This window comes from Amblyomma maculatum, chromosome 3 (genome assembly GCF_055883805.1).
Source record: "Amblyomma maculatum isolate TAMU_Amacu chromosome 3, ASM5588380v1, whole genome shotgun sequence".
NCBI lineage: Eukaryota > Metazoa > Arthropoda > Arachnida > Ixodida > Ixodidae > Amblyomma > Amblyomma maculatum.
This window is the reverse complement of record NC_139346.1, coordinates 52,435,572-52,456,056: the sequence shown is the minus strand read 5'-3', so window position 1 is coordinate 52,456,056 and position 20,485 is coordinate 52,435,572. Positions and strand designations below refer to the sequence as shown.

General features: G+C 44.0%; 1 protein-coding gene across 1 annotated transcript in view; it reads left to right on the top strand.

Annotated features, from left to right (window-relative positions):
* Positions 1–20,485, top strand: part of LOC146194761 (monocarboxylate transporter 9-like) — a 55,938-nt gene that overhangs the window by 15,613 nt on the left and 19,840 nt on the right. The window contains exon 2 of the mRNA XM_084596115.1: positions 6,445–6,588. Within this exon, the coding sequence (XP_084452241.1) occupies positions 6,445–6,588 (144 nt within the window). The remainder of the gene's footprint in view (positions 1–6,444; positions 6,589–20,485) is intronic.

Genomic DNA, 20,485 nt, shown 5'->3' with positions numbered 1-20,485 from the left:
CGGAAAAGAGTATAGGTCGATAGGTACATAATATTGTGAGCCTTCCGTGGATGTTCTTTAATTTGTACATGCCATAATCTTCCTCTTTCCGTTGTACATACCATCATCATCGTCCCGCGGCGCCGGCTCCGGCACGCGCCTGGGTTTTGTCATCGGATTAAAACGCTAGACAAGGCATCGCTGGCCTTGCCGTCACGACCTTGCCGTCTCAACCTAGCCTTCTTTCATAAGTGGTGGAGGTCGAATTCGATCCCCTTGCTGCCTCTCGCTGGAGCTACGTTCCGGTCGCCGTTTGGCAACTACCACCATAATCATGTCCACCGAGAGCAATCCCGACCCGGTCGGACCCTCTACCTCGGCTGCACCGACGCCTCCGACTCTGCCCACACATCAATGCGACCCACCGCTGTTCGCTGGTCGTCGTGACGAAGACGTGGATGACTGGCTCGACACATATGAACGCTGCAGTGCCTATAACCGGTGGGACGATGCTTTAAAATTCCTCAACGTTTCGTTCTAATTGAGGTCGCCAGAAACTGGTTCATTAATCGCGAACCCCACACTACTAACTGGACCACTTTCAAACAGCAATTCCGACAATACTTCTCCGACCCGGCAGTTCGGACTCAGATCACGAGAAACAAGCTCGCTTCCCGCCTTCAAGGTCCCGATGAATCACATGCGTCTTACATAGAGGCTGTTCTTGCACTTTGTCGGCGCATTAGTCCCACCATGACGGAACCTGAACGTGTGCACCACGTCTTAAAAGGGATCAATGCTATGGCATATCACACCTTAGTTGCCCAGAATCCTTCAAGTGTTGATTCAATTATTACAACCTGTCAACGCCTCGACCAGCTGCAGTCCTCTCTATTACAGCCCGGCTTCGCAACTGGTCCGACCTCTGCTGACCTTGATCTGCGGGCAATGATTCGAGCAATCATCCGCGAGGAGCTTCAAGCCCTCAATCCTTTCTGTCGGCATGGGTGCGATCATTCTTCCGCACCTCCTAATGACGCCGTTCTCCGCAACATGATTAAAGAAGAGTTAGCAACCATCAGCCGCCCTATGACATCCGAACCTTCTGCAATCCGCCCAGCGCCGACCTACGCGCACGTCACTGCACCCCCCCCCCTTCTTTGGTTCCCCCGCCCCAACCGGCAACAACATACAATCACGTCAATGCAATGGTGATGGCTCAACCTACACAACCCAATTACGCACCTTGGCGTCCCCCCGACCAGTCTGCTATTACTGTGGTATTAGAGGACATATATCCCGCTTCTGTCGTCGCCGCCTTCAGAACGAGCGCCGTGGTTACGACACCTTCGAATGCGACATGCCTTCAACCTCATATTATCAACGCCGGTCTATTCCAAGCCCACCTCCACGATCCTCCCCACCTCCAGTATCTTCCTCTGAGCCTCGTGGGAACCGTGTATCCCGACGCTGGTCCACATCCCCATACCGCCGCTCAGTTTCCCCTCTCCGCCCCGCTACCGCTCTCCCTGTCCGCCATCCGGAAAACTAAGTGTTGCAGTTTCCGGAGGTCAAACTGCACTCTGCGAACTTACTAAAAGTCCTCCTGATCGCCCGTATAACGTGATTGCTGTTATCGCTGAAGGTTTACCAGTTGAAGCTTTGATTGATACAGGGGCTGCAATTTCTGTCATTCACGCTGATTTGTGCTACCGTTTGCGAAAAGTGACAACCCCAGATGATGGGCCTGAACTCCGTGGAGCCAATGACGTCCCTTTGCGCCCTTCAGCGAAGTGCACCGTACGAGTTGTTATCGACGGCATCCGCCATCATGTGCAGTTTGTTGTGCTCTCACCTTGTGCGCATCTCATGATTTTCGGGTGGGATTTTTTCTCAACCGCTTCAGCGTTAATTTCTTGTGGTGACCGTGTTATCCATATGACAGACAGCGATTTTTCATCTGACATCATCCCCTCGTTGCCGCCGCTGATACTGTTTTGCCTCCTCAGTGCGAAAAACTGCTTACTGTTGTTTCTGACCACATCACTGACGGGGACGTACTCATAGCACCATCATATAGTCATCTTGCACGCGGCATCGCCTTCCCGTCAAGTCTTTTCCGGTTCCACAACGGCCCCGCGACAGTAGTGGCCACTAACACTTCACGTGAATCCCTCGTGCTCCCAAAAGGAACTTCTCTGAATTGTATGGTGGATGTTCAAACTTTTTCCCTGATGGTGCTCACCGCCCCTCCGCCTCAGCAGAGTGTTTCATCAGACGTCTCTCTTTCTGTTCTCGCAAATACTATTAATCCTAAACTCCCGCCGAACCAACGCCAAGAACTGCTGACATTGCTTCGACACCACCAAGCCATTTTCGATGCCACTTCCACACAACTGGGACGGACTAGTGTTGCGCACCATCGCATCATTACTGAAGGTAACTCTATCGTTTGCCGACGGCCTTATCGGGTTTCCCTTTCTGAACGAAAAGTAATTGAAGAAAATGTAAATGGCATGCTCAATCGCAATATAATTCGTCCTTCAACAAGCCCATCGTCCTCCCAAGTAGTGCTAGTTAAAAAAAAGGACGGCTCGGTACGCTTTTGTGTTGATTACCGCGCACTCAACAAACTTACCCGCAAAGATGTATATCCGATGCCGCGAATTGATGGCGCCTTTGACTCCCTCCAAGGCTCCGAATATTTCTCGACCATGTACCTTCGCTCAGATTATTGGCAAATACCTATGCATGAGGACGACAAAGGAAAAACCGCTTTCGCAACACCCGATGGCCTTCACGAATTTAATGTTATGCCTTTCGGACTTTGTAACGCACCAGCGACATTTGAAAGAATGATCGACACTGTACTCTTTTCGGCAACCTTTAATGACCATCTCACGCGCCTGAATGAAGTCCTCACCTGTCTCGCTTCGGCAGGCCTTTAGCTCAACACCAAGAAGTGCCACTTTGCACAGAAGGAAATTAGAATATTGGGACATCTGGTCAGCCATGACGGCATTCGCCCAGATCCTGAAAAAATAATCGCGGTCTTGAACTTTGCTCGTCCACAACGGACTACAGATTTGCGCAGTTTACTCGGCCTCGCGTCCTATTTCCGGCGTTTTATAAGGCATTTGGCAACTATTGCTGCACCACTTCATGAGCTACTTAAAGCACGCAGCCCTTTCGTGTGGACTGAGCAGTGCGAAACTGCTTTTAATGACCTCGAGCACGCCCTCACATCAGATCCTGTTCTTGGCCACTTCAGTGACAGCGCTCCAACTATCCTGCACACCGATGCCAGTGGTCACGGTCTTGGCGCTGTACTTCTGCAGCGTGATGCAACATCGCGTGAGAAAGTGATTGCCTTTGCTGGTCGGACTCTCACTCCAGCTGAGAAAAACTACACCATTACCGAGCAGGAGTGTCTTGCTGTCGTCTGGGCTGTCCAAAAATTTCGCCCTTACATATACGGTCGGAACTTCACAGTTGTGACCGACCACCATGCTCTTTGCTGGTTGTCTTCACTCAAACTTTTACAGGCCGACTTGGCCGCTGGATTCTACGCCTGCAAGAATACCATTTCGACGTCACTTATAAATCTGGTCGCAACACCAAGACGCCGACGCTCTCTCTCGCTGTCCCCTTTCGGAATCCACTTGCTGCTTTTCTTCCCAATTCATTTCCACCTCTGACCAGAGCCGACCATCTCTTTGCCCGACGTATATCACAACCGTTTGTTTTGACGACTCTGAGAACAAGCACGCTCTCCGCTCACAGCAATTAGCCGATGCCTACTGCCGTCCCATCATCGACCGCCTTATCGGCGCTTCGGACCCGCCCAATGCTAGGCTTCGCCGACAGCTTCGCAATTTCAAGCTCGAAGATGGCATCCTACTCCGCTACGTGTATTGCCCTGATGGAACTCACTGGATCCCAGTCGCGCCGCGTGTGCTTCGCCCACGTATACTGCCGGCTCTCCACGATGACGCTACTGCAGGTCACCTTGGTTTTGACAAAACCTACGACCGCGAGAGAAAACAATTCTTTTGGCCTGGCTTATCTTCCACCGTTGCGAAATACGTCGCATCCTGCCCTCTGTGCCAACGTCGCAAACGGCTGACTTCTTCGCCCGCTGGCCTTCTACAACCTCTTCCTTGTCCCACAACGCCATTCGACGTAGTCGGCATCGACTTATATGGTCCCCTACTTCTCTCCTATAGGGGTAACCATTGGATTATAACAATTGTCGACCACCTCACACGCTACGCTGAGACAGCCCCTGTACCGACTGGTTCCGCTGAAGAAGTAGCAAATTTCTTTTTGCGATCAATTGTATTGCGTCATGGCGCTCCTCGGGTGCTCCTAAGTGACCGCGGTACAGCCTTCGTATCTAAAGTCGTTGCAGAAGTTCTTCACGCCTCATCCACCCTTCATAAGACAACCTCAAGCTACCATCCCCAGACTAACGGTCTGACTGAGCGATTTCATCGCACCTTGTCGGACATGATATCAATGTACATCACACCAGATCATCGAAATTGGGACACTATTCTACCATTCGTCACATTCGCCTATAATACAGCAGTACAGCGAACTACCGGTTACTCTCCATTTTTCCTTGTTTATGGCCGTCCTCCCACTACAATTCTCGACGCTTCCTTCTTCTCTACGCCCGACTACTCCACATCATTACCTACCCATTTTTTATCTCGTGCGGCCGGATGCCGTCATCTTGCCCGCCTCAACACGGCAGCGTGCCAGGAAGTCCGCAAGACTCGCTATGATTCTACACATCGACTGGTCTCTTTTCGTCCTGGTGACGAAGTACTGCTTTACACACCATTGCGCACCCCTGGCCTTAGTGACAAATTCCACCACCGCTACGTAGGTCCCTATGAGGTCATAAGCCAAACTTCCCCAGTGAACTACAAAGTGACGCCTGTTAATCCCCCAGCTGATCGACGCCACCGTGGAACTGAAATTGTTCATGTGTCTCGCCTGAAACCGTTTGTGCGCCGCAATGCATCGGTTAGGTAGGAGCGGCCAGGCTGGCCGCTTCCGACCCCCCGGGCAGATTGTGTGAGCGTTCCGTGGATGTTCTTTAATTTGTACATGCCATGATCTTCCTCTTTCATTTGTACATACCATCCTCATCGTCCCGCGGCGCCGGCTCCGGCACGCGCCTGGGTTTTGTCATCGGATTAAAACGCTAGACAAGGCATCGCTGGCCTTGCCGTCACGACCTTGCCATCTCAACCTAGCCTTCTTTCACAATATTTATGAAGGCGGCCGTGATCAATGTTCAAGTATTTTCAAAATGTTTAGTTAACGCACACTTTTAGTAAGCACGTTTTCAATGAAGTAAACAGCTTCCAAATTGTTACGTCTTGTTTCTTATGTTTGGGGCACTGCTTTTTACTTAAAGTTTTGTTAACTTTAACTGGGACACCTCATATACTTATCATGTCCTGTGCTGCTATCCTTTACCCTCATCTCAAATTGTGTCCTCACAGTACAGATCACGAAGCTAAGCGAAGAACAATTTTCTCATCCAAAGTAGCAAACATGTGTATGAAAAAGAACTATTCTGTCTGTAGGGACTACAATATGGAATGAAATCCTTATAGAAATAAAGCAAAATACCAAATCTGCACAGCTAAAGTCGCACTATTAGAATAGGTTGTGACTCTTTTAATCCTTTTGAAATTTTGCCAGGTGTCTGTGCTGTCTACTAAATACTTTTTGGGGACATTATGTGCATGGAACCCAACTAGCCTGCAAGCTAGGGATCCAGATGCTTGTTGCAATGTTACTTCTGTTGGTGTTGTTGTGTTTGAAATAAAAATTGATTGATTGATGGACTGATTAAATGATTGAGTGATGTTTTGATTGATTGCAATTTTTTCCCGCATTCTAACTCTGTTCCGTACAGTGGCCTCCCTGTATATGCGCATATGCGTGGACTGCCCTGCGTAAAATTTGAATAATGTGAAGATGAGCTTACAGAACTAACTTGCACAACTTCAACTTTTATAGTACGATTCCACTTATTAAAAGGCCTGAAAGCAGTACATGCGCCTACCTTGCCTGCATATTTGCTCTTTCCAATGAGCATGAAAGTGTAAAGCCAGATTTTAGATGCATTTCTATCGTGACGGAGCACACTATTATGAATTAATGCACACCAATAGGATTATTGGCACGCACATTTTGTCTGAGGCATATCTCATGTTCATTATCCTGATTGGCCAACAAATGCAAACGCACACATTCATGAGTGCGTGAAATGGAGCGTGAAGCGAATCAAAGAAGGCGTTTTGAGGTTACACTGAAAGTCATGTCGATCTCAATGGATTTTATGGTGACAACAATTCGTCATTGTTAAATGTGAATATTCTCCAATTTTACCCTGCAACATCGTGGTCACTTACCGCTGCGGAATTCCTCATTTCTCTGCAGGTCTGCTGGTGAGCCTGGCACAGCACAAACTTTCTCTCTACCAGATAACACTCGTGGGCGGAATGATGGCTTGCGCGGGGCTTGTCGCGTCTGCATTCGCGCCCAACATTACCTGGCTTACAGTCACGTTCGGAGTAGTACAAGGTATGACAAGGAATTTTTGGAGGAAACCATTGTAGCGCCATCATTCGCGCTGCTCTATTTAGCCGTGTCAATTATTTCTGAGTGAGCATGCGGACGAAGGAAAGTTGATTTTTTTAGAACGTCTCATGTTATTCTACAAAGGGAACACCGAAACATTATTTTAGCTTTAGATTCTCAATTAGCCAAAGTTAATAACTGTGTTGTTATTCTACGTCATCAATCATCATTGTTATTACTGACTCTTGACATGAGTTCACTAGAAATCTAGCATCTATCTGTTTCTAGTAAGTGAGCCCCTTCGTCTGGCTGTAGAGACGGTCACGTATCGGTGGACTTCACCATCCTACCGTTCCCCGCCCTTCTATGCCTTCCTCAGAAACGTTCGTGGTCTTGACACGAACATTATCTCTCTACTTGATTTGCCGTCATAACTCTTTGCATTACTTCCTGGCCGGAATCCACCTCTTGTCCTTACATGAAGAAGCAATATACGGAGTGTGCTCAGCTCAGTCAATGAAAGGCGTTCTTCTCCCTTAGCTTTTACAAAGACTAAGAGCAGTTCCTAAATAGAATGACATGACAATTACATTTCCTGTATAAACAAACATATAGCTGACAGCAGTGGGAATAATTTCTACATAAAATGTTTGATGATTTCTGAGACTATTAATATAATCTTTCTTAATTTCCGTTTACCTTGCCACTTAACTGGTTTGCGTAAACAGTTTTCGTGTGCTGCTTATGTAATATAATAAAATACGTAAGGAAATATTTGGCACGCGCACTGTTCTTCATTACGCTTCCTTTTCGTTTTGTGGTCAGTAAAATAATTGGTACAGGTAATTGACTGCAACAATGAGCTTTTACCTGCAATCTTTTTCTGCTTTAATAAACTTACACTTTAGCTATCTTAATTGCATTATAATAAAAAATACAACAGACCAGGCAGCCTTGTAATGTGTGTGGGCAGTTAAGCAATTCAGTCTTGCAGGCATTAAGCAGGGCCCAATTAAAATTAAGCTAAGTGGGTAGGCATGCAGCTTAATAAGGCAGGACTAAGATAAAACCGAAAACGTTCGCCTCGTTATGTGCTAAATATGTCTGTAGACCTGCTCCGCCAAACGCTTACTCGTCGTTGATTAAGCCGACCCTGCTTGATATGCCCTTTCTCCACTAATACGTACCGTCATCATCATGAGCCTGCTTGGCATGCACTCTTGCTTTGGCATGCGGCCAAGTTGAGAGACAATATCCCTATCTCAATTGCGCTTTGTTATCTTTATAGCACTATGGTACACGACGACCGCCAATTACGTCAATGTAAAGAAACTGGACGTAAAGCTCCAAAACAAAATGTTAATGGCCGCATGTCTATAAAAAGAAGAAGCCGTGACGGTATGAACAAGTGTCTTTAAATCAGTTAATATGAGATAAGCTGATAAGCAAAAGAAGCCGGAATTAAAATGGCGTGAATAAAAGATTATGGTCACGCTTATGTTTTTACGGTGCTCAGGTTTTTTTCTTCGTGTGCACAGAAAGCTTAGTCCAAATCTGTGGAGTAAAGACAAAATGAAGCAATGAAGCTGTGGAGAATTTGGAGCCCAATAACATGCAAAACGGAAAGCTTCGACATTCCTGTTTTCTTTTCTTTCTCCTTGCTCGACTACAACGCAAGCAGAGTATAAAGGTGTCGTTTCAGAGTGCGCAAGTAACAAGAAACGCAGGCTCGCAATTATTATAGATTTCAGCAAACATGGAGCTCTCTAAGTGACCAGAAATATTCTGCAGTCGCATTGAGTTAAAGCATGGCTGCGTTTGCAGCCATGTTTCATATCTATCGTCAATGTTCTGCTCATCATTATATTAAACTCTACAGATGCTGTCAAACAGTGATAATCTTATGTTATAATTGTTTTATTTATTATTGTAATATTTCGTTCTCGTCAGCGACTACGCATGGTTATCGTGTGATTGGTGGTTTTGTGTATGGGCCCGAACTGAATGACCACACGTTATTTTTATAGCCGCGAACATTAAGCTCATGGGGAACAGTGGGAAAGACATTATTTTAAATGACGTGTCTTGGATATCGTCATTGGAAGGTGAAGAAGCAAGCAGAATTAAATCAGTTCTCCTTCATTTAGCATAGTCTCCTTCGCCAATGAATGTTTTATCTTTTTTCAGTAAAGATATTTTTGTTACGCACAAGGATAGCCATATATAAACAAGCCTTAACTTTTGAATGATTTCGCATCGTTTCTCGGTATTTTCACGTACCTTTCTTCATGACAACTTGACAAGATATCAGAAATATCTTTCAGGCAGTCGAATACAACAATCCTTCAAATTCCTTAAGTGTATAGTGTTAGTCTTTCGCACCTCTTCTGCTACACAGTATGCTACCATCTGGCATCCTGGTTTGTAAAAGCGCTCGTCCACGCTCATACATTAGGTGGCATTCTGGTCAACATAAACCTTCCGCCGACCGAGCTCGTTTGCGAATGCATGAACGGCGTAAGCTAACATAACAGTCTTCGTGAGTACCACTTTGCAGTGGCACCGGTTTCCATTCCTGTTTAGACAGCGATCTTTTCTGCACCCAAATGAAACAATAAAAACCATTTCCCATATTTTGAACATATTATGCCAGTGAGAATGTTTTCGGTAATGTGTATCTCAGTGCGTCATATGTTTAAAAATATAAGCCCAAGTTTTCTTGGAGCAACCTACTAAACAAGATATCTGCACATCCTATGTGCACGCGGCGCTTCTAACTCATAAGAGAAAGATAATATTAGACGACACATTTTTGTATCATCAGAAAAGCGCATTTTATGCTTTTGACCTGATGGTTAGCAAACATGTTACTGCATCTGTTGAGTGGCTACAATTACGACGTTTAAGGCACAAGGAATATCAGTTTCTTCCAATAGGGAACATCGTATGCTGCGTGTGCCCTTCCGGAAGAAACCCCGTATTGGCGAAGGAACCATTTTCGTTAAAAAGAGCGCTCAATTGTAAAGCTGAATTTCGGTACCAATTATTTATTACAACGTTTTGACGAATTGAACATATATTGTGTACCAACATTTATTATCAACTAAGTTTAATTTACGAATTTTGTAAGATTCTAAACAGTGCCGCTCCTTCAAAGGGGGCCACGGCATTTATGTGAGCCAGACTGCAGTATAGGCACATATGAGAGTTGTGTATTTTAAACATTTGACGGGTTGCTATCACCTCTTATAACACACTTATAAGTATTTATTCAAATTTCATCGTCGTCATCAGCCGGACTGTACTCACTGTAGGCCGAAGGCCACTTTTATGTTCCTCCAATGAACCTGGTCCTGTGCTATTTGTATCCAATTCAGCTCTGCGAACTTCATAACCTCATCCACTCACCTACCTTCCTGCCAGCCCGCTTGGAGCTCTATTATCCTAAACGAGCATCGGTTGTCTACATTCCCTGCCCGTGCCCTTTTATGCTTCTTGATTTTACCGCTGCAATGTCATTACCTCGAGTTATTTCTCTGATCATGCTGCGCGCTTCCTATCTCAACGTTACACCTACCATTTTTGTTCTATATCCCTCTGCGTTCTCCTTAACTTAAGTAGAACCCTCTTGGTTAGCCTCCACGTTTGAGCCCCATAGGTGAGTACAGGTAAGATGCAACTGTTGTATACTTTCCTCTTGAGCGATACCGGTAAGCTACTAGTCATAATCAGCGAAAACTTGTCTAATGTGCTCCATCTCAATTTTATTTTACTAATTAATTTTGTTTCATGGTATGGATCTGCAGTTACTACCTCTCCTAAGTAGACATATTCGCCCACTACTTAATACCAGTGCTTCATCACCCATTCTGAACTGCCGTTCTTTGCCGAGGCTGTTGAACATTACCGTAGTCTTCTGCATCTACTGATTTTCAAGCCTACTTTTCTGCTATTCCTGTCTATGTCACGAACCCTTTTGTGCAGTTCATCCCCTGAGTTACTTAGCAAGGCAATGTTATAATCAAATTGCATATTACAGAGCTATTCTCCATCAATCGTCATCACTAACAGCTCACAAACCAATGATCTAAAAACTTCCTCCAAGCAAGCTGTAAATAGAACTGGAGGGATCGTGTCTCCTTGCCTAGCATCTTTCTTTGAAAATTTTGGTATTTTCGTTATGTGCAACTATATTTGCTGTGTAGCCATCATAGATGTCTTCTAGTACTTTCACATACGGCTCATCTACAACCTGGTATTTCAATTCCTGTATAAGCACGAGGATTCTACTGAGTCAGAGGCTTTTCTTGTATTGAGTGATTGCTGTGTATGACGTCTTGTTATATTCCAAGCCTTTTGTTTTACCTGGTTGATGGTATGAATATGATCGATAGTAGAGTAACCTTTCCGAAAACTTGCCTAATCTATTGCGTGATAGAAGTTCAAGATTGTTCTGATTCTGTTAGCGATTCCCTTAATAAACACCTTTATTTATATATTATTTATTAGTATATGAAAGGACCCAATTAAGGGGTACTACATGAGAGAGTAGTTGTCAAGTAGATTATTCATTCGATGGATGACCTGAAGGTTTATGAGTCGGAATGAAGCACGGCGGCGTTTGGAAAGTCATTGCAGTCCCTTAGGCTACGAACAAAAGAGATGACAGATCCCCAGATGTCACGGCAGGGGGAATGTAAACGGTCGTTTTTTGGTGCGTGCGGCTTTGTATGGTGGGCGGGACTGATGACTTGAGCAGGGAGTGATGGTAAAACTTGTGAAAAAGGCACAGTCTAGCAATTTTGCGTCGGTGTGCTAAGGCAGTAAGGTGAGCAATTTGTTTTAGTTCGGTGACACTTACTCTTTCCGCGCTGTTTTATGTTGCTTCTAGTACATTGTAAAGATCATTTTGGTAATTATCCCGAACAGCGCATGCATACTCTAATTTGGGACAAATAAATGTTAGATAAGCTAGTAACTTAACTGATGAAGGAGTTGTGCGCAGTGTTGACCGAAAATAGCCGAGTACGGGAATAGCTTCGTTTGTTACCAGCGTTATATGATGGTACTTTTTTATATTGCGAGTTAAATAAATGACTAGGTATTTATATGTTGTTAGAGCGACGATTTCAACGTTGGAGATAAAATATTGGGATGATGGCCGGGAGCGACAACGATAAAAAGACAGTAGTATTGCTTTCTTCGTGTTTAACCACATTGACCATTTATTGCACCAGGTTGATACGCTTTCAATGCCCAGTTGAAGAGTTTGGGGGTCATTGCTATGAAATATACGGCGTTAAATACCAGTCATCTGCAAACGTACGGACGTTAGAACGTATGTTAGCTGGCATGTCTTTTATATAGCTAAGAAGAAGCAGAGGCCCCAGGACGGTTCCCTGGGAAACTGTGGACATAACAGACGTACGTGAAGATGAACACTTATTAGCTAGAACAAATTGCTGCCGGTAAGTCAGGAAGTTGCGAATCCAATCTAAATGATAGGATGTAAGGTTCACACGGGAATGCTTTAGAAAAGCCATTTGTGGGGAAGTTTGTCAAATGCCTTTTAGAAGTCTAAGAACAGAGCGTCACCCGGATGATCACCCGGTTGATCTCTCGAAGGCTACGTCCGCTCGCAGAAGCGCTGCTGTAGGAGCGTGAGTATTCCAGTTTGAGTGGTCGTTCGTAGTGACGTATCCGGGTTTCCAACGTCTTCTCGATGGTAGATGCTTCGATTTCCAATTCCGCCACGGTTTTTGGCGGATTCCTGACAAGCCCTGCAAAAACAGACTCTTTATTCCTGACATTAAAACTTTTACTTTCTCATTTCGGTCATGTTAGGCTCAGCGCGGCGAAAGAGGCGATTTATCTCCTCAACGTATGCCAGGACAGGCTCGGTAGGGAGTTGACGTCTTGATTGAAGGAGAGTCTGGGCTCTTTCCTTTCGGGCGACACTTGCAAAGGCAGTCAAAAATGTTTTCTTGAAAATCTCCCAATCCTTCAAACCTGCCTTATGATTTTCGAAATATATTCGGGCAGATCCTTAAAAGAAAAGTAGACTTGCCTGAGCTTCGTCTCGTCGTTCCAGGAGTTGAAAGTTGCCACGCGTTCGAACAGGTCGAGCAAGTCTTCCGCATGATCGTCAGGTCGTCCATGGAAACAGCGCACCTCACGAGGTTGGACGAAAACAACCGGTGGTGAAGGCTAGGCCATTATCAGCGTTTATGCCTTCTGTGATCGAGCGGGAGCCGGCAGCAGGCCGCGTTCGGGTTGGAGCCCTTGAAGCCCTGATGATCCGACTAACATTATGGCCGAAGTATTACAGACAGTAAAAGATTTGAATGCGCGTTCGATCAGAATGGAAGCAGTGCAAAATATAATGTGCGCAACGATAACTCAACTGAACGTGTAGGGGCAGGCTGTCTCAGAAGCATTAGGCAAAGACTCGAACACGTGGAAAACCAAACTGCTGATTTTGACCAGTGGAAATCAGATACGATTGAGTTACGCGAGGCTATCATCCGCGTCGAAAAAGATACCTGTACCCTTCGTTCTCGCCTCGACGCTTCTGAGGATCGCTCTCGCCGTGATAACCTTTTTCTTTTTTGGCCTACCGGACGTCGCTAAAAAGACAGCCTCTCAGTCGGGAGAAAAAATTCTAGATGTGCTCAATACTGATCTGGAGCTCACATTGACAGGTAATGACATCTCTCCGACACACAGAATCGATCACTACACAGAGAAAAAATTTCGACCACTGATAGTGAAATTCGCCACGTACAGAACGAAGGAATTAGTTTTTTCCAAGTGTGGTCTATTGAAACAAACTAAAATAACCATGAACGAGGACTTCTGTGCGGAAACACACTACATCAGAAAAACCTCATAGAATTTGCAAAACCGCATAGTAAACTCTTTAAACTACGTTAGATAAAGGTACTTTTTGGTGGCGTATGCTACGGGTATGACACAGAAGAAGTTACTATATATAGTATTGGACAGGATAGAAACGCACAGTCCCTTGCGCAACTGTTAGACAAAAGCATGCCATCTTCGAAGTCCTTGCGCACTTGTCGTGTGATCGAAACTGCAAAATAGGAAAACGCGAGGGGCGGTGGATTTGACAACAAATTGTCAATCGTACCGGTGCTCTTTACTAACATTCGCAGTATTGTTTCCCAAGTGAGATGAATTAAACACATTAATAAATTACAGTAACGCGGACATAATTGCACGTACTGAAATATGGTTGTCAGAAAAAGTTTCAAATGCCGAAATGTTTTGTTGGGAAAGAAAGTATGTTGTTTACCGCAATGATCGCTTAAATAGGACCGGAGGAGGTGTCTTATTGGCTACTAATCAGCGTTTTCAATGTTTTAGTATCCCTATTACAACTGTCATAGAGTCCGTTTGGTGTTGCAATACTTTTAATTTTAACAAGATTATTTTTGAATCACTGCCTTGTCATGGCGGAGGGGCTTGCGAAACTCGATGAAGTCATGAGCTCTGCTGTGTACGGCCACCCAAGATAGACAGGTCACGGCAGAGATATCTGATAAAATGTGGTTCACTGCAGAGGATAATGGCAACCCACTCCAGTATTACACGCCAATAAAACGCTATGACGAGTCACAATAGCAATAATGATATGACGCCGGAAGATGAGCCCCCCAGGTTGGAAGGAGTCCCACATATTACTGAGGATGAACAAAGGGCGATTCCTAGTAGCACCAAGACGAATTAAGCGGCTGGGCTAAAGCCTAAAGGACGCTCAGTTGTGGATGTGTCGGGAAGCGACCGGAAAGTCCGATGTTGCAAGGAGATATATCACATAGCAACACGGAATGTAAGATCTATGACGCAAGGTAAACTGGATATCGTCAAGCGAGAAATGGACAGATTGAACATTGATATCTTGGGTATCAGCGAGCTCAAGTGGACCGGAATGGGAGAATTTAACTCCGGCGACCATTATGTCTTTTATTGTGGGCACGAATCCAGGTGAAGGAATGGGATCGCTCTCATAGTAACCAGAAGAATGGGCAAAGCAGTGCTAGGGGTCAACCCCAAGAATGACCGAATGATTTCACTTCGGATACAAGGTCACCTATTCAACATAACAGTTATCAAAGTATATGCACCAACCACTACTGCTGAAGGAGCTGACGTTGAGAGATTTTATGCGGACCAGCAGTGCCTTTTAAACCGCACTCCATCATCAGACGTCGTTTTTCTCATAGGAGACTGGAATGCTAAGGTCGGGAATGAAGAAATATCTAGAATTACAGGCAAGTTCGATCTTGGTGAGCCAAATGAAGCTGGGGAGAGGCTAGTAGAGTTTTGTCAAGAAAACAACCTGACCATAGCGAGTACTCATTCTCAACAGCATAAGAGGCACCTGTACACATGGACTTCACCGGACGGTCTGTACAGGAATCCGATTGATTATATTCTTTGCCGCCAGAGATGGAGAAGCGCTATACAAGCAGTAAAAACAAGCCCTAGGGCCGACTGTGGCACCGATCATTAGCTTTGTGTTGCCAAATTTAAGCTTCGGTTGGGGAAACCGCAGAAAACTAGGTCTTTCAGGTATGATCCGGATCAAATTCCATCAGAATATGCTGTGGAAGTAAGGAATCGATTTCAAATATTAAATCTAGAAGACAGAGAGCCTGAAGAGATGTGGACTGATGTTCGGGATATAATACAAGAAGTTGCTACTAAGGTAGTTCAAAAGCAAAAGAAATGCAAGAAAGCAATTTGGTTATCTGAAGGGGCTTTGAAAATAGCTGAGGAAAGGAGGATGGCAAATGTTAAGGAGGAAAGAGAAAGATACAATATTCTCAATGCGGATTTTCAGAAAATAGCAAGAAGAGATAATAATGCCTTCCTGAACATACAGTGCCAAGCAGTTGAGGACAACAGCCAATTGAGAAACACAAGAGCTCTGTATAAGACAATCAAAGATATCAAAGCAAGCTTCTGTGCTAAGCTGGGCGTGATAAAGGACAAACGAGGCAAGGACCTCACGGAAGCCTCAAAGATAAAGAAAAGGTGGCAGGAATACACAGAAGAAATGTGCAAGAAGGACAAGGATGTGCAAACCCAACTTAAGACAGTTGTGATTACAGATCTCGAGCCAGGCATCCTGAAGAGTAAAGAATGGGCCTTAGCCAGCCTTGTTAAGAACAAATCTAGCGGAATTGACTGTATTCCAGCTGAGTTGCTTCAAAACCTCAACCATGACGACACTGTTATCGTTCTGTATACATTATGTCAGCAAATTTGGACAACCCTGCAGTGGCAAAAGGATTGGAGGAGGTCAGTTTATGTCCCCATTCCAAAAAAAGGCAGTGCCAAAGATTGTTTCGACTACCACACGATCGCGCTTATTTTTTAAAATCCTCCAAGGTAGGCTGCAGCAGTATGTGGATCGGGAGCTTCCGGACGTGCAAGCTGGGTTTCGCAAGGGCAGAGGATCTAGAGACCAGAATGCCAACCTTCGCTGGATCATGGAAAAAGCAAGACAGTTCCAGAAACCCATCTACTTCTGCTTTATTGATTATGCGAAAGCGTTTGACTGCGTAGATCACAGCAGATTGTGGCAAGCTCTCCAACGGAAAGGAGTTTCAATTGACCTCAACTGTCTCCTCAGGAACCTGTATGAAGAGTAAGAGGCCACAGTCAAAACTGGGCATGGTCTTACTGACTGGTTTCCGATTGAGAAAGGAGTGAGACAAGGCAGCATACTATCGCCCTGCCTATTTAACCTATATGCTGAGTGCATCGTGAGGAAGGACGGTCTGGACGAGTCTTCAGCTGGAGTGAAGATTGCTTTGAAATGTATCAACAACCTTAGATATTCGGATGATACCACTTTAATGGCAGAAAGTATGAAACTCAAGAGACTTCTGATGCGCGTACAAGAACAGAGTGTGAGAATTTTGGGCTTAAACTGAACATTAAAAAGACAACGACCATGGTGTCTTGCCCCATCAAGTCCTGGAGCATCAAGGGACAAGAAGTGGAAGCTGTGACAGATTTTCTCTTCTTGGGCTCCAAGATTATCCCAGAAGAAGATTGCAGCCATGAAATTAGGAGACGCCTGCTTCTGGGAAAGAGAGTCATGGCTAGCCTTGACCGCCTAGTAAAGAGCAGAGACATTACACTGCCAACCAAGATCCGTATAACTCGTGCTATGGTCTTTCCAGTTGCAATGTATGGATGCGAGAGTCGGACTGTGAAGAAGGCTCACCGCCGAAGAATTGACGCGTTTTAATTGTGGTGCTGGCGGAGAATCATGAGAGTTCCTTGGACAGCCAGAATGTCAAATCAGTCAATATTGTCTACCGTAAACCCTGACTGCTCATTGGAGGGTCAAATTCTGAAGTTAAAGCTCAGCTACTTTGGTCATCTGATGAGAAGAGAGGACTCGCTGGAGAAAGATTTGTTGTCTTGAAAGGTTGAGGGTCACCGTAGACGGGGTAGGCAGCGTATGCGATGGTTAGATGGCATCCTCGAGGTGCTGCAGATGAACTTATGTGATGTTAGGAAGATAGAGACCGGAAAGTATGACGTGATATGGTCCATAGGATCATGAAGTGTCGGACACGACTGAATGACTGAATTGAACAGAGCTTGCTATCCATCGCCATCATCTTCAAACTCATTTACTGATAGTTTGCACGATTGCCTAAACGAAATCATTCATCGATACCGTGCTGCTCACATTATACTCATGAGTGACTAATTTTTCCATTATTGTTTGGTCTAGCACGTGGCCCTTTCCGACCTATCTCCTGTTGATTCCAATCACATTTTGCACGGATTTTTACTAACACAAAAAGTCTTATTGCCAACACGAATTACATTAACACGTCATCTGTTTTAGATCTTGTACTAACGTCATCAGAAGGAATTGTATCGCCGGTGGTGCACTTACCTGGTCTAAGTGACCATGATGTTTCGTATTTTTCGCTTAATCTACCCAGGTCAAACTTGCAAGCACACAGACAGTTCAAGACAGAGACTACCGCCGAGCCAATTGTGATGCGATTAACTGCGAACTTAGTTCCCTTGTTGACGCATTTTTACAACTATAGCAAGACCAGTCACTGGAAGAAAACCGGGATATGTTCAAGAGAAAAGTTTCAGAGCTTATTAATTTTTACGTTTCTAGCTAACAAATTTATTCAAACACTAACGCCCCCTGTTACAACCGCTTTCTAAACCGCCTTTCTAACAAGAAGAAGAGTCTTTTTCGAAAAGCTAAACATTCCTTAGGACCCACACATTGGCTCGCTTACCGATCAGCGGCTACAACGTATTTAGAGACTAAAATATACTAAGTTCTGCTTTTTTCATTCCACCCTTCCATGTATCTAAACTTAATCCCAATCGCTTCTAGAGCATCATAAAAGGAAGCAAGAATGATAATAGAATATCACTTTTAACACCGGATGGAAAGCCAGTTCCTGATAGCCTTTGTGCTGATATACTTAATACAATCGGGCAAGCATTTTCATGTTCAGCATTTCCCAGTTCGCTTCCATATGTCCAACCTACGAATTATAGTGATATGGATCTCGTCATATTTCATTCCACAGGCATAAAAGCAATCATCAAAACGCTCGAACCTAAATGAACTTGCGGAACTAATCGCATCAATATCAAATTCTGGTAAACCACTTGTGAATAATTTTCTGTCATATTTGAATGAATCTTTACGCAGTCCTACACAAGTCACACAATACCAAGCGATTAGAAGATGGGTAAAATCATACCTATTCACAAATCAGGAGATATCCATAATAATTATATTTATAGGTCTATATCACTCATATCGGTACGATGAAAAATAATGAAGCATATCATTTCTACGCATCTAGTAAGCCATCTTGAAGCTAACAATTTTTTCAGCATTTGTCAGCATGGCTTCCGTAAGTCCATTTCTTGTGATACCTTTACTAACAGAGTACATACTTATATGTAGTTACGGTTTACCACTGATTGCATTTTGTTGATTTTGCCAAAGAATTTGATAAAGTTAATCACACCTTTCTCTTACATAAACTCAGCATGCTAAATATTGACCCATACATACATAATTGGATCCATGCCCTCGTGACATCACATGTTCAATCTGTATCTATTAATAACACTAGCTCTTCTTCAATGCCGGTAGTATCCGAAGTTCCCCAAGGAACAGTACTTGGCCCATTATTATTTCTAATTTATATTAATGACTTATCAACTCCCGTGTCTTCTGAAATTTGTTTATTTGTGCATGATTGCGTCTTCGTTTGTAAAATAAACAACCAGTCTGACACTCTTTTTCACCTCAAAATGATCTAGATCGCATATCCCAGTGGTGTAATACATGGTGCCTGCAGCTAAACCCTAATAAATGCAAGACTATGCGAATATCTCGCACTTACACAGATTGTTACAACTATTATCTTGATAACAGTGTTCTCGAGTCTGCCGCATCATACCGTTACACTGGCGACAACATAGCAATACATCGGTCGTGGAAAAAACATATGAGTGCATAAACTCTAAAGGTAATTCTACACTAGGATATCTAAGAAACTTCTCCTCCGCACCATCTTCCTTAAAGCTACAGTTATATAAAATCTACATAGCCCACAGCTAGAATACGCATTGTCGATTTCGCATCCGTACCACACGGCACCCATCAACCAGCTTGAAGCCGTGCAAAATGGTTCAGTGCGATTCATTTTTAACAACTACCATCGAACAGCCCAGTGTAATACAAATCAAGACCAGAGTAAATTTATTGTCGCTATCAATTCTTGGGAAGATCCCTCGTTTATGTTGATTTCATAAAATATATTATCATAATCCAAATCTTTCCTTTATGTCGGGCCACCGGCTGTGTTTATTTCCTCTCGTCATGATCATATCCATCAAGTCAGCCTATCCCATTGTCAAGCATCAACGCGTTTACATGCTTTCTTCATTCAGACAAGCAACGAATGGAATTTTCCTTCAGCCTGTACATCCATAAGAGACACAATACTATTTAAAAAAGCGATAACTAACCTGGTACTCTAGGCGTTATCTTCCGTTCAATTGCTTTATGGGTTCTTTGGCGCTTTTGCTCGTTTGTTTCGAATACCGTGTTCTATTTTTTTTTTGTTTATATCACTGTTATATCCCAATGCACTAATTTTTGCCCCTCACCTCCGAAATGTATATGTATATATACCCAGAGGGTAAAATAAATGAATAAATAAATAAAAAGTGTAAGGGTGTAAAGTGTTCCAGTCAGAATTGGTCTTTTTTCTAAAATTGAAGGGGGTTTGTGAGAAGCATATTAGGCAATGTAGATGAGTAAAATTAATGCTCGCCTTGGAAAACTTCAGAGGTTTCAAAGTTTTCGGCTTCATAGTATTTTTTCCATGTTCTAGGATTGCTTGTTGGCGTGGCGGATCGAAAACGCATTTTTTCTTGTTGTTGAGGCACTGGTGTGCGTTAGTAAACTATTGTGAAGTAAGGCGCTCGCTTGTAGTAATTGTGGGAATGTATCTCAAAATCAGTGTGTGCATTTTGTTTTTAAAATTTGACCAGTTAGTTTCGGGGGTGTGTTGTTCGAAGTCGAATTAAAAACTTGTAGAGAAGGTTTTGAGTTCTTTGTTAATGCAAGACTTTCTTTCTTTCTTGGTTTCTTTTTTTTTTGGGGGGGGGGGGGGAAGGTGGATAATAAATGTGGCGTAGATAACCAATGGTCACTAAGTGCCGGAATATATGATAGTAATGATAGGTTTCCTGGTTGTGAAGTTAGAATCAGATCAAGATTGTTAGATAATTTTGTAGTTTGCCTTGTAGGAGTGGTGACCAGTTGTGTTAAAGCAAATGTCAGGCACATGTTGAT